Source organism: Sinohyriopsis cumingii, chromosome 17 (genome assembly GCF_028554795.1).
Source record: "Sinohyriopsis cumingii isolate HCF-2022 chromosome 17, ASM2855479v2, whole genome shotgun sequence".
NCBI lineage: Eukaryota > Metazoa > Mollusca > Bivalvia > Unionida > Unionidae > Sinohyriopsis > Sinohyriopsis cumingii.
In genome coordinates, this window is record NC_142977.1 from 118,844,905 (window position 1) to 118,859,861 (window position 14,957).

A 14,957-nucleotide genomic window follows, 5' to 3' on the forward strand; every position below is an offset into this window, starting at 1 on the left:
GGCGGCCAGTATTAATGGTGGAGGAAGAACCCAGGAAATCCCTAGAAAGAACCACTGACCCTCGAGAAGCTCTAGCAATTATGATAACATCTTCAGTCACCAGAACATGACCCCCTAAGCAGTAGCTGTCAGCTTTTCAAGTAATACAGTGGAGATCAGATTTTACTCAGATCGCATTACAGTACCACCAAAATTTACAAAGCAGGGAATCTGCACACAAAAACAAGATGTAATTACTGGATTTTGATTGTAAATCACAGTGACCTATTTTGGATTCCACTGAAAAGTATTCTTCAAGATGACCATATTCTCCAAGTTTTATGAATGTCCATGCATGAAAAGTCTCAGACCATTTAATGTTGATGTCAATGGGCTTCTGAAACACTTAATGTTGATACCATAGCCATCGATTCTGGCTTATTAAAAGTGAATCCTTTTTATTCAATACTTCTTTGAAGTTGATACAAAATATTTACACAAAAAGCAAATTTTTAGTTGAATTATGTTTCCCAATCACATGGTGTTAGGAATATGAGACTGCTACCTCAGGAATCCTGCCCAACTAAAACATAAAAATCATCTTTCTTTGTCTATTCAAAAGACAAAGGGTCCTTGCCCATTACCTCCCCTTAGTACTACCAGGTTTTGCTAGTTTTTTTTAGCAAGATAATGATGAGTAGGCTCGCATATTGCGTGGTTGGGATGGTTTTAAGTAACTTGATTGAGTAAGAATTCTCAGAGAAACCTAATTTACTTAAAAAATTGCTTTCTTCTTTGAATATGTTCCCCACACACATTTCGTTAGGAGAACAACTGAGTAATAGAAGGAGGGGATGCAGAGCATCCAACCTCTAACTCAGGTATCCTTATAGGGAAGAATAACTGGATTCCACATGTGAATGATAACCCGTTCTCCTAATATCATAAGCAACACAGCCTGAAGTCACTTGATCTTTGACCCTAACCTATGGTTAAGAAAATGAATACTGAATTTTTTTTACCCACATAATTTTTCTGCCGAATTCAGCGAAGCTAACAGGCTTTGTTGATTGATCTAGTTGGGTCTGGTGGCCATTGTGTGCTGCCACCAATGGACATACCAGATTCAAAGTTTGCCTCTGCAATGCTAAATCTCCAAGATGAAGGCTCAAGAAGGTTGACTCTACATGCCAGCCAACAGCTATTATATCCTGGATTGCTCGAAGCTTTTGAGCAGTAATCTTCATGATGCAACTCTGATCTGGTGAGAGGTCAGCGTACGAGTGTACAATCACCTCAGCCATAAAGTATGGATACGGTGCAAACCCCATGTGTCCTGGTTTATAGGCCTGAAAACCATGCTTGGACATGGGGGAGGACTTTCACTCACTGGACTGTCTAAAATTGTGAAACACTTCCCCCAATGGGTCAGAAATGCACGTAATGAACTAGTTGGCTGAGTTGTCTTCTCAAAAGGTCTTCCATGCTAGATGTACAGTCAGTGACAGCAGGACAGCCTGTAACTGAGCAGTGGTATAAGGAGGCGGATCCAAATGATCTGATACATTCCCCATGCACCCTGACTTACAGCTATTAACAGAGAAATTAATCAAGGAAGTGTCAAGACTCTTTCAGAACATTGAACTGTTGGTCCCTAATATAACTGCAGTATACAGTGGTACAAATCGCAGTACGTTCAGAAATATACTGCGCTACAAAAGTTTTTGTGGTACCCAGATCTAATCAGAACATTAATGAGGAAAGTTTAAAATAATTATTGAACTTAGCAAGGAACTACTGAAAAACTTATTGTCCAAGTGATGTAGAATAAATTGAAAGTTTGCTCAGCATATATAGCAAATTACTGTATAAATATCTCCTGGTGGCTAACTTTTGACCACATTGGTGGACAAAGCAGTTTGCTAAAAATTAAAGGCTGCCAAACAAAAGAAAATGAGTTAATGACACATCTTTCAAATCAAATATGTGCCCATTTTAATTTCTGCAAAAATGTCCATTTAAGAAAATTACACAATTTACCAGCACATGCTATACATTTCCAGAGTATCATAAACATACCGAGGGCCCATTTTTCTGCTCAATGTGACTAGAATAGAGACTTTTCCTGTCCGGATTAGGACTTTTCACTTTCCATGGCTTGGCTGTCGATTCAGATGCCGCTAAGACCAGTTTAGCTGTACGGGACAGTGACTCATGACATTCCACACCATTCTCACTGCTTCCTGCAATCTTCAAAAGCTTGCTTTTCAATGCATCGTCTGGCATGCTGGATCTGGTAAAACCAGTTTAAAAATAGATGTACATACAAAATGTAGAAATTAACTGTGCTATCAATATGTACATACACATAGTAGAAATTAATTGTACTGCTCTGTTTTATGAATGCCATTTACAGTGAAACATGGAAGTTGTTTGGTCTCACATATCACAGATCATGTTTGGTTGACTGTTTTTCACAAGATTGGTGGCCATGAAAATATACATGAATATTTTTCACTAAGGAAACAATGTGATATGAAGTTCATATTTTGTTTTAAACAGCATGCTTCAAATAAGACCTGTGAACTTTACACAACCATTTCTATTACACAACCATTTCTATTACACAACATTTCTGTTACAGTTAAACCTTTGGACCCCAAACAAATTACCTATACATCCATACACGCCAATCCCTGGCGAGGAAAAAGTGTAATCCAAGTGGACAAAAAGAGTAATCTGAGCAGAAAAAGAGCAATTAACATATAAGATGATAAAAATTCAATAAGCGTATGTACAAAATTATTTAATTACCCCTCTGGTCTTTTAACATCAACTACTGCTTCAGTCAGCATTACAATGGTAAAGAACCAGTATTCCTTTTATAACCTGACAAGGAAGAGGAAATTTATATCTTCCAGTTATTGGGTCTTTTAGCTGGCAAATAAGATGAAAAAATCAACTCTGTCTCCATGAAGTACATTGTCAGGTAGAGTGCCAATTTGATACTTCAGGAGTTCTTCTAATTTATCAACAGCCTTTCCTGCAGCTCATATGACAGAGACAACCTGATATCTACAATGATGAAGACATTTTTCAAAATATAGTATGCAACTCCTTTATGAATTCCAGTCATCACTGATGCAGCATCAGCTGAAAACCCCATACAGTTCTGCCAACTTATGTTTATTCAAAGCATTATTAAGCAAATAAAAAATGTTTTCTCCAGTGGAATCTACTGTTAATTCTGGTAATGAAAGAAGAGCACTCTGACTTTGCCCTTTTTGTTGTCAAAGTCTCTTACTCAGACTGGGTACAACTTTTTGTCATCATAAGCACTACTCATGTCTGTTGCAATACTAAACAGCCCAATTTTCATGGCTTGTGCAGTTTTAAGTGAATTATCTTCTGCTAAACACCTAACAATATCAGATGATTTTGTTCTTGCACATGCATGTTTTCTGCAATATTGAATCAGGATACATCGGATTAAACAAAGGACCAATGTAGTCTTCTACTGCTAGGGGTAGTCCATTTTCTTTTAAGAACTCGGTACATAAAGCCTCTGCATTTATAAAATTCATGTCCACAATTTATTCTGCTGTAAAAAAGAAGTTACCTTAATATTGGAGTTAGTAAAACAAGCTAATTCAAGGTTTCTGTTTTACCACCATGAGCAATATTAAAATCCTTTCCACACAGCCTGCAATGTGCAAGAAGCTGCCCTAGAATGTAACGCTGTATTGTGTAAGTCATGTATTCATCCTTGAATCAGTTTTTCATCTTTTTCTAATCCATCTGTGACATTATTTAAAAAACATTTTTGCTCTAACACACACATCAACTAGAATAAATCTGATGACTTTTAGCACCAAATACCTTCAGACTGGTTCTGTACCAGATATGAATTAGAATTAGAACAAAGAATCTGTGAGCAAAGATTAAAAATTAGAAAACCTGTGTGTTCTCTCATAACTAAACCGTACAGCTGCTATGAATAGAAACCGAGGTCAAAAGTTTTAAGGCAGAAACCAGCATGATTCTTGGCAACAGGGCAGCTGCTATAAATGTGTGTGTGTGATTTGGATTTTTAACAATTTTTTTATCATATTGCTCCGATGTCTGCATTGTGGAAGTTTATAGTGTCTTCTAGCACTGGGTCATCATGCCACAGACATCCGATGCGAATGCTCTAACCACTAGGCCACCAGAGTGGTGCTGCTATAAATAGAAGATAATACTGTTGGGAAAGTGCATGTAAGTCTACTGACAAGCGTGCTCTTATGTCATAGTTATGTAGAAGTCATTTTTTCTAGAATATGGTCTGAAAGATTACTGGAATGTTAATAAAAATGAGAAAACAAATTAATTTTTTGGGAGGGTGGGTATACTGAAAATGCATAATCCAAATACATTTACGTGTAAGGCTTAATTTTGTGGGGAAAAAAGTGTAATGATTATGCCAAAAGCATAATGGTTGGAATGTATGTAGATGTACAGTGTTTTTAAAAAAACATAAGAACAAGAATGCAATGCAGATGAATAAGTGCACTTGTCTGAATTTGAAAACACAGTATACCTGTTGATCATGAAACACTTTACAAAAAGGCCTGCCTGTCTATCTTTACAGTATACCAGTTGAATAATAAGGCATATACAGTTGGGCAAATATAAACATAAAACACACTGGAGAATTATTTATATTCTACTTTAACGATTATTCTACACTCACTTTAATAAGTCTATATGTCGAACTTTTGCCGAATGATCCACAAATTCTGCAATGGACATGATGAAGTGCTCACTCGGAGTGCTGTATTGCATCACTCATTTTCTTTTTTACAAATTTGTAAAGTGGTGTTTATTTGTCCATTTTCTGATCAGACGTGTTTTGAAGTTTAAAAAGATCCATATGCTCTATTAAAGAATTTTCATCCACAAGTCAAAAACCGTAAAAGTCCATTTTGCTTAATATCTAGTGCCATTTTCTTTAAAAGTACAGACTGGTCTGCTAACTAAATTGGCTATGAATACAATGAATCTGTAAGGTCAAGTTTCAAATTAAAGAAACCCATCTGTTTTCTTGGAAATGGGTCATATAAAGTTGCTATAAATAGGAAATCAATAGAAAATTATTTTTAGAATAATCTCAAATATTTATGATTAGTGGCATTTACATTGACTGAATGCATCAAATACAAACTTGCAATGGAGAGGGCTATAAATGTGTGAAATCTTCAATTATGAAACTAATTATTAAATTTATTCACTGATTAACTTTTTCTATACTATTTAATTGGACAGTGTTTGGTACCTGGATGGAGACTTTCCAAAAAAATGTTTCTGTATTGATTTTGTGGATTTCACATTGGACAGATTGGCACCATCAGTCTGTGTCTTATTGGAGCTGACATTTCCAGATTTGACACGAAGGAAGGTCAGGCCAAACTGGACATCCTTTCTAAAGTTTTGTCGACAGATCACCTTAAGTCTGTCCCATGAACCATTAGCTGCTTCTTCACAAAAATCAACTGCAGGACATCAAAGAGACTGAATAAACTCATAACAGGAACTACTTTTACGGATAAAAATAAGATATCATAAACTTAAAAAAGGATTTTCTTTTATGGTTCAAATTAAAAACTCCATTTAAATAAGACAGAACTGTATTGCTCACAGTTTCATTACCAAACTGTTCTTATAAATTCGAAATATCTGCATAATATCAAAATATTTTTTTGTTTTTATGGTTTGAAATTAACGTGAATAAATATTTTAGTACCACAAGGAAATTGCTTAACATTTACCAAATCACATTACACTTTTCAGTTTCATGTTAAACATTTTATCAATACTGAGTATTAACTAAGAGATACTCACCTCGGGTGAACATGCGAGTACATGTAACATTTTTTCCTGTGCGACACTCTGCAGGTGACATCAAGCTGACTGTAGGAGACAACAGTTGATACTCTCTTCCTGTAGGCCAATCTGATCTGCCCACCTTTAGCTCTAATGTTGAACACCATATTGTACCTATAATAATAATAATAATAATAATGCATTTCAAGCGAAGCCACCCCTCACACAAATTTGGTAAAGTCCTAACAATCATTCCTACCAAATTATTCAAAATAGTTGAAGAAAAGATGAAATTAGGTATTCCAACTAGTTGCTAGGTGAGCCACCAAAATTAACATTTTAGCAGAACATGTCCTAACAAACATACAAACAAATTTTGATCAAAATTGTTTAAGCTGTTCTTGAAATGAAGTCAAAAAAGGTTTTGCAACTGGTTGCTAAAGAAGCCATATCATTGGTTGGGGGGGGGGCCCCCAGGACACAACTTTGACTGTACACATCATTAGAAACATTCTTTTCCAGAATTATCAAAATTTACTCAGTTGCTAAACGAAGTTGGAATTTGGTATTCCACCTGGTTGCTATGGAAGCCACACAATTGCTAAAGGAGATATGCCAATCAAAATTTTGGTAGAGCATGTCTTAAAGAAATTTCCTGTCAAGTTTGATCCAAACTGACGAAGCTGTTGTTAAAGAAAGGTCAAGGTTCATGCCAAATGCTAATATGGAGTTATTAAGCAATCATGTAACTTCCATAGCATGACCTATTGACCCCAAGCACAAGCCCGTTGCTTCAGGTCTACAATGTAAAACCGATGTTATTTTGCAGAAACCATTTGTCTTCTTTCATACATGGTGAGCACGACCTTTGACCTGATAATTGATAGGCTTATTCTTTACCCAATATACAAGCTATTTTGGGACCTGTAGATGGTGGAGAACACAAGTTAATGTACAGAAACAAAACTGGGGACAGACAGGTGGATGTACAACATAACATGATTGGCCTTAAGGCAGGCACATACTAATTGTAAAAGACTCTTGAAACATTATTATCCTTAATAATGACCAAACACAAAACCAATGATTTAATTCTACAGCATGTAATCCTTGCACCCCTGTCCTTAGTCTGATAAATTAGCCTCCAAAACCTGTGCTGATATTGATAAGGCATTTTTGGAGGTTCATCTCACCATTTCATTAAATTGTACAAATGCATCTGCAAAATGTCAGTGTAAATTTTAGACAGATACTAATATTTCTCACTGCTCTTGGGTTATGGTCAGGTGAGGGTCCTTTTGGTGATGTGAAAGGAATAATTTCAGATTATATTCTGGTTGACAGCTTGTAAATTCATGAGGAATAAAACATCCCCATTTTGAATTTCATGGCTACATACTGTTTTTCTATCAGATACAGCAGGCAATCAGACCTCACTTCCATTTATTCACTCATTTGAAAATTTGTTTCCTTTGGTCATATGACTTGAATTGAGTATCTGTGGATTTTGTCAGCTGAAACATTAAAATAAGGGACTGAGTTTATTCTTCATTGCTTTTAAGTTTGTGTCAGCTGATGGATCCTTTAAATGATATGTACAGAATAATTCTAGATCAAATCCTATGTTTCACAACTTGCAAATCCACGAAAAATAACGCAGTCATGCTTCCTGTGACCATTTCAAATTTTGTGCCTCAGAAACTGAGAAATACTGACAAAAATCTAAAATGTATACAGACGTGTTACATACAAGTTTATCTGCACCAACTGTATGGTTTAATTAATAAGCGACATCCACCCAAAACATTTTCCAAGTTATCAACACAGGATTAGGGGACTAATTTATGAGACTACCTATTCCTCTGATTAAGGTCTACTAAAAACTGCATTTTATCGATACATTTGTCAGGAATATAAATTAAAATAATGTACTTTTTGATGACTTGCAGAGAGTCATACAATTTGTAAATCTTGTAATTCAAAATCCCAAAATTCAAAAACAGTTTTTCTTGTATCAAATGCAACCCATTTGCAACTTTTGGTCATGATATCTGTTATTAGGTGGAAGCAGTTCTCCAACTTTCAATTTCCTGAAGACTGCTCGGGTGGCCTAGTGGTTAGAGCATCCACCTTGGACGTGGGAGGTCATGGGTTTAATCCCTGGCCGAGTCATACCATTAAGAGGTTAGTGTTAAGACTGGTCGGCCTGGTGTCAGAATAATGTGATTGGGTGGGACATCATGCTACATGTCTGTGACATGATGCCCCTGTGACATGATGCCCCAGTGCTAGGCATCACAATAAACTGCCATACCGCAGGCATCGTAGCGATATGACTGAAAAATTGTTAAAGCTATGTTAAAAATCCAAATCACAAACACACACACTCAATTCCCTGTAACCTTGACATTTGACCTTTTGAGCCCAAAGCCAATAGGTTTCTTCTTCAGGGATTGAACCAGCCTTCAAAAAAAAGAACCTAACAATTTTCCATTCCTCTGTAGGGCACATGGAAACTGTGTAATTTGACAAGTAACTGAAAACATGCACAACACTTTCAAAATCATCAAAACATGCAAGAAAATATTATTGATTAGTATTATCATTTACTAACAGTTCATTTATCTACATGAAAATAGCTATTGTATCAAGATACAAGTACAATGTCATATTTTGTTCTAACTAGCTCCATTTGAAACTATTTTTCTCATTGGTCAAATTTAGTGACATCCATACATTTTCTTCTTTCATCAAAATTAAATTCCATTGAAGCCATTTAATTATTTCGAAAGATCTGGAGTGTGTGAGACATTACATGCAACTGCAACAAAATGCACAAAGAAATAATGAAACTATAAAAAATTCTAGCATGCATGGCTGACTTATGATAATATGGGGTTTTGTTACTTTCTTTCATACTCAAATTATGTCCAGGAAAAAATATTCAAATATTTATTTTTAAAAAACAAGGAAAAAAAATCTGCCGAAATTTTTAACAAAAACAGGAAAACTGGCCTCCATTAAAAAATCCAGATTTCAAAATAAAACTTGAGAAGTTCCATCACTGCTTCTTATCCCAAAACCATGCTACTTAAAACGTTTGGTAACAGATGGTAGAAAACTTGAGTAAATGTGCATGACAATAACAGGAAACAGAAGGATATATTGACATACTTGTGTACTTATGCATATACTGGTAGACATACCTACTGACATATTGGTGTGGGCGATTTGGATTTTTAACGCAGCTTTAACAATTTTTCAGTCATACTGCTACGATGTCATTTGTTTATAGTGATGTCTAGCTCTGGGGCAACATGCCGCAGACATGTAGCATCATGTCCCACCCAGTCACATTATCCCGACACCAGGTCAACCAGTCCTAACACTAGCCTCTTAATGCTGAACGCCAAGCGAGGCAGCTGTTAGTACCATTTTCATAAGTCTTTGGTATGACTCGGTTGGGGTTCGAACCCACAACATCCTGCATCCAAGGCAGGCTCTCTAACCACTAGGTCACTGGAGCAGTTACATAGTGACATACTGGTTGACATCCTGGTGTATATATTGACATACTGGTGTACATACTGATAAACTGGTGTACATACTGATAAATTGGTGTACATACATACTGTTGTATGAAGTGAGACACACTGGTATACATATTGATGGACATACTGGTGTACATACTTTTAGACATACTGATGGAAATAATGATAGATATTCTGGTATACATGCTGATAGACTTGTGTACATTCTGACATAACTATGGACACACTGGTGTGCATACTGGCATGCTCCATCTAAATAGTAAATGAATTGGTCCAGCAAGAATGTTACATCATAAGTTTGAGAGAAAAAAATACACCCATTTTCATGATAAAAAATTTCTAAATTTTCAACTTGAAATTTGATGTAAAGTTTATACTATTTAAGAATTTAATTTATATCTCATGAAAATGTGTCTGTCTTATAGGCAAATGAATTCTGAAAACAACAATCAGTTTTTTAACATTCATTTCATTGTAGAAATAGTGAAGACTTTGTAAGCTTAGTGTCTTTCACTAGTTTTCCCTGCAACTGACAGTACTTCAAAGCAATTTGCAAAACATCAGGATTATAACTGCAAATTCCTCGCATGGGTTCCATTTACTTTTTCCAGCCTATTTCATCCAAATTAGATTTTAATTGCAAAAAAATCCTTGCATGGGTTCCCTTTATTTTTTCCAGCCTATTTCATCCAAAAAGGAACAAATGTACATCACTTCCAACTACCTTCTCTCCAGTCGACCTTCTGGACCTGTTTTCAAATTTTTTCCGTGACAAAGCACAAGCCATTAGAGATAAGCTTAACAACACAATTTCAATTGACTCGTCATCACCATACAGTTGGGATACAGAATTTCAGCGGTAACCATTAGCAGCATTTGAACCTGTCTCTATGGATTTCGTATGTACAAATGTGATGAAGAGTGCACCAAAGTCATGTGAACTTGATCCAATTCCAATATCACTGCCACTGGAGTGCTTAGATCTAGTATTGCCTTCACTAACTGATGTTATTAATACATCTCTCTCATCCGCTGAATTCCCATAATTTTTCAAAACTGCCATTGTAAAGCCTCTGCTGAAGAAACCAACACTCAACCATAATGATTTAAAGAACTAATGCCCAGTTTCTAATCTCCCATTCATGTCAATAAAAATCAACCCTGATTTTCATAAAAATGTAAAACCATTTTAATTGGTTTCATTTTATTACCATTTAATCATAATCAGCCCATTTAAGGAGAATGCACCAATGTAGAATGTTTAGCATATTTGTCAACGCATAAAAATCAATCACCATGTGTCTCGGCAGACTCTATGACTTGCACTGGGTGAAAGTGTCAATCAAAATGGTGGCAGATGGGTCTACATATAAAATAAATGAATGAAAGGCAATCAATGCCATCAGAAATAGATGTAGCTTAATTTCCTATTAGAATTATTATTCTGGCCAAGGCTTTTTCAATTGCAGTGCAAACCCACCTTAGCAGACCATTCCATATAGTAGACAACTGTTCATAAGGGAAACTTTCCAATGAAAATCCTTCTTTAAGGGGCCATCCATTTAGTACATATGCAAAAATCTGGCAAAGCTTGACCCCTTGCCCCACCCTGTACATATGCATACTTTTGTACCCACCCACACACCGACCCACATGCGTATGTACGCTTGAGCTTTGCGGCAGCTAAACTCTTGAGCCTACAGTGAGTCCAGACTGAAGGATGTGTAATCCATGGGGCAGGCCGCCAGACTTGCTGCTGAGCTGTGTGATACTAGCGATCAGTGGCATGATGGCCTACAAGTGACACCTCTCCCCCAGTCTTACTTCTTCCAGTAGCTGTGGCTGAGTTGAAGGACAATGTAAACAAATTATTATCGAGGTTTCACCCTCCCCCCCCTTCCTATGTACGTTATCAGTAGACATCCCCACCCATACAGAAGCGTATGCATTCGGGTTAACACCACACCTTCCTCCATGCATACGTACTAAATGAATGGCCCCTAAATGTACATAAAAGATGTTTAATACATTTAATTAGTCTAAGCAATTTTTCATTACATCTCTCCTAGAAAAACCTCAAGCAAAATAGAATAATTAGATGTCCCCTTTCAGAAATAGAAAACAATGGTGTCTTTTGGGTAAATTTATGATTATGTCTGACATACAGCATTACACCAATATAAGAGTTGTCAACCCATAATCATGCTTATCATCAATTTTTCTAAAAATGACCATGGGGAATAGATCAGAAACTTCCACCATCATATTGCCTTTTTCTATCAGCTACAGAGACCAGTAAAAATAAAAATCCATTAAATAGTATGATACTAACAATTTGCTGCAAAACACTGAACACCATTCCACTATCAAAATGGAAACAACCAAAAGGCAAAAATTTCCTGTTTTTGGTCATGCAGTAATTTTGATAGGGATTCACAAGGGCCAAAAATGACCCCTAATCCCACTGGAGATCATGTTAAAATCAGGCAAAATTTAGAATTTCAGGAATCTACTACCAAACATTTCATTCCCATTAAAAACAATTCCCACTGATCACATATTTTGCTCATACCCCATTTGAATTCGCCCTAGAAAAGAAAACAGTAGATCAAATACTTTATTCCATTGCCTCTATGCTGATGTAATACCAATATCAATGTATCCACCAGTGCTGATGCAATACCAATATCAATGTATCCACTAGTGCTGACCTAATACCAATATCAATGTATGCAATAGTTCTGATGTAATACCAGTATTAATGTATCCACTAGTGCTGATGTAATACCACTATCAATGTATTCACTAGTGCTCTCATAACACCAATATCAATGTATCCACCACTGCTGACTGAATATCAGTATCAATGTATCCACTAGTGCTGATGTAATACCAATATCAATGTATCCACTAGTGCTGACGTAATATTAATATCAATGTATCCACTAGTGCTGATGCAATACCAATATCAATGTATCCACTAGTGCTGATGCAATACCAATATCAATGTATCCACTAGTGCTGATGTAATACCACTATCAATGTATTCACTAGTGCTCTCATAACACCAATATCAATGTATCCAAAACTGCTGACTGAATATCAGTATCAATGTATCCACTAGTGCTGATGTAATACCAATATCAATGTATCCACTAGTGCTGACGCAATATTAATATCAATGTATCCACTAGTGCTGATGCAATACCAATATCAATGTATCCACTAGTGCTGATGCAATACCAATATCAATGTATCCACTAGTGCTGACATAATACCAATATCAATGTATGCAATAGTTCTGACGTAATACCAATATCAATGTATCCACTAGTGCTGATGTAATACCACTATCAATGTATCCATTAGTGCTCTCATAACACCAATATCAATGTATCCACTAGTGCTGATGTACAGTAGTCCCCCTCTTGAACGGTCCTATCTGACCAGCGGCCACCCGCTCCTTACGGCCAGAATCCGTTGGTACCGACGAGTTTGTGTTCAAAAGTACCCCTCGCAAAAGGCCACCCGGCTAACATGACCAGCGGCCAACATATTAGTGCAAAATCATAAAATTTACCCCTCACAAGCGGCCACATTTTATTTGAATATGTATCCAGAACCAGTATTGTATTCATAACGTGTGTTAAGTAATCCGATTTCTGTTTCCCAATGTCAGGTTTTCGTTACTGAAAGAAGTGCTGAGTAAAGTACATTTATCACTAAGGTTAATATTATATCATTTACGCCTCACGACAAGCCAAATTTATTCCATAAAAACCGAGAAAGACTCAACCTTTAATCCATACAATACGGTACGTACATGTAATCCAATTAGCCTTACCGCTGTGTTATCATAAGATGTCCGGTTTAGTCACTCTGATAATTGTTAAGAATACAATTATCAAACAGTAGTAACAGCTGAGAAGTGGCAGTATCGATGTACAATACACAAGTCAGCAGGAAAATGGTTTAATAGCCTTTATGGCTTCCCTTAGTAATATGTTGAGCTTGTTCACGTTGGTAATCACTGGCTATTACTACTGACAATAATTGTCAAAATTACGAATCCTAGCGGCCGCAAGGTCAAATCTGCGTGATGTTAATGGTACATATTGAAGCCATTTTGGCTTATCTCACCTAATTTCAAGAAATGTATAAAAACAATAAGATACCAGACTGCGACTAACAAATCACGTGACAAGATCACTTCCTTTAAAAACACACGGCAATTTGTTTAGATGCATACAAAATTGTTTTATCAGTATTGTAGTTGGCAACATGAATAACTTACTGCAAAAAGATCAACATGTCATCAAGGAAAATAAATATTCTCAGTTTAGAGAAGAATGTGAAATTAATTCAAATGACGAGCTGGGGGGGGGGGAGGGTCGTCGAGGATCCTTGCAGAAAACTAACGCCGGGAAGACTCAGATAAACAATATCGTGAAAGATAATGAAACAATTCTGCAGAAGTGGAAAGGTGAAATGGATGGAGAAAGGAAGATTGTTTGAGCCAGGAGACGTTTGTATCCTGATTTGAAAGACAAGAAAAAGCAAACATTTTGTCAGTTGAACTGGGATATGACAACTTTACCGCAAGTAACGGATGGTTGCACAGATTTCAAGTGCGACACAATATCAAGTGTTCTGTCATTAGCGGCGAATCAGCTTATGTTAATAATGAAGTTGTCGAAGATTGGAACAAAAGACTAAACGATATATGCAGGGGATATGACAGCAAGGATATTTTTAATGTGATGAGACTGGTTTGTTTTTTAGACTGTTACCAACAAAGTGACGTGATGTGAACTGTAAAATAATTAAAAAGACAGTTTTAAAACTGTATCAATGGTTATTCATAGCATTCTTTTGCAAATGATGACAAAGTTTGTTTTACATTTATTTCACATCATACATGTGATTTTTTAATTAAAATATTAAATATTTAAAATTAAATGTACTTGTGACTTTTTTCATATGTATTTACTATTCGCATTTGTCATCCCCCTCTAGAAAGGCCACCCGCATTATAAGGCCTTATAAGAGGGGGACTACTGCAATACCAATATCAATGTATCCACTAGTGCTGATGTACTATTAATATCAATGTATCCACTAGTGCTGATGCAATACCAATATCAATGTATCCACTATTGCTGATGTAATAACAATATTAATGTATCCACTAGTGCTGCCATAACACCAATATAAATGTATCCAATAGTGCTGACGCACTATTAATATCAATGTATCCACCAGTGCCGATGCAATACCAATATCAATGTATTCACTAGTGCTGACGCAATACCAATATCAATGTATCCACTAATGCTGTCGCAATACCAATATCAATGTATCCACTAGTGCTGTCATAACACCAATATCAATGTATCCACTAGTGCCGTCATAACACCAGTATCAATGTATCCACTAGTGCTGATGCAATACCAATATCAATGCATCCACTATTGCTGATGTAATAACAATATTAATGTATCCACTAGTGCTGTCATAACACCAATATCAATGTATCCAATAGTGCCGTCATAACACCAGTATCAA

The 14,957-nt window shown here is 36.2% G+C and overlaps 1 protein-coding gene across 2 annotated transcripts in view; it reads right to left on the reverse strand.

Annotated features, from left to right (window-relative positions):
• LOC149779744 (uncharacterized) overlaps positions 1–14,957 on the reverse strand; it is a 51,928-nt gene that overhangs the window by 22,644 nt on the left and 14,327 nt on the right. For both annotated transcript variants that reach the window (XR_016415707.1, XM_089940602.1), the window contains exons 3-5: positions 5,860–6,015; positions 5,294–5,510; positions 2,059–2,272 (exon numbers count right to left, since the gene is read on the reverse strand). Coding sequence is in view for 1 of the 2 variants with exons in the window: in XM_089940602.1 (XP_089796728.1) it covers positions 2,059–2,272; positions 5,294–5,510; positions 5,860–6,015 (587 nt within the window). In the remaining variant the exon portion in view is untranslated. The remainder of the gene's footprint in view (positions 1–2,058; positions 2,273–5,293; positions 5,511–5,859; positions 6,016–14,957) is intronic.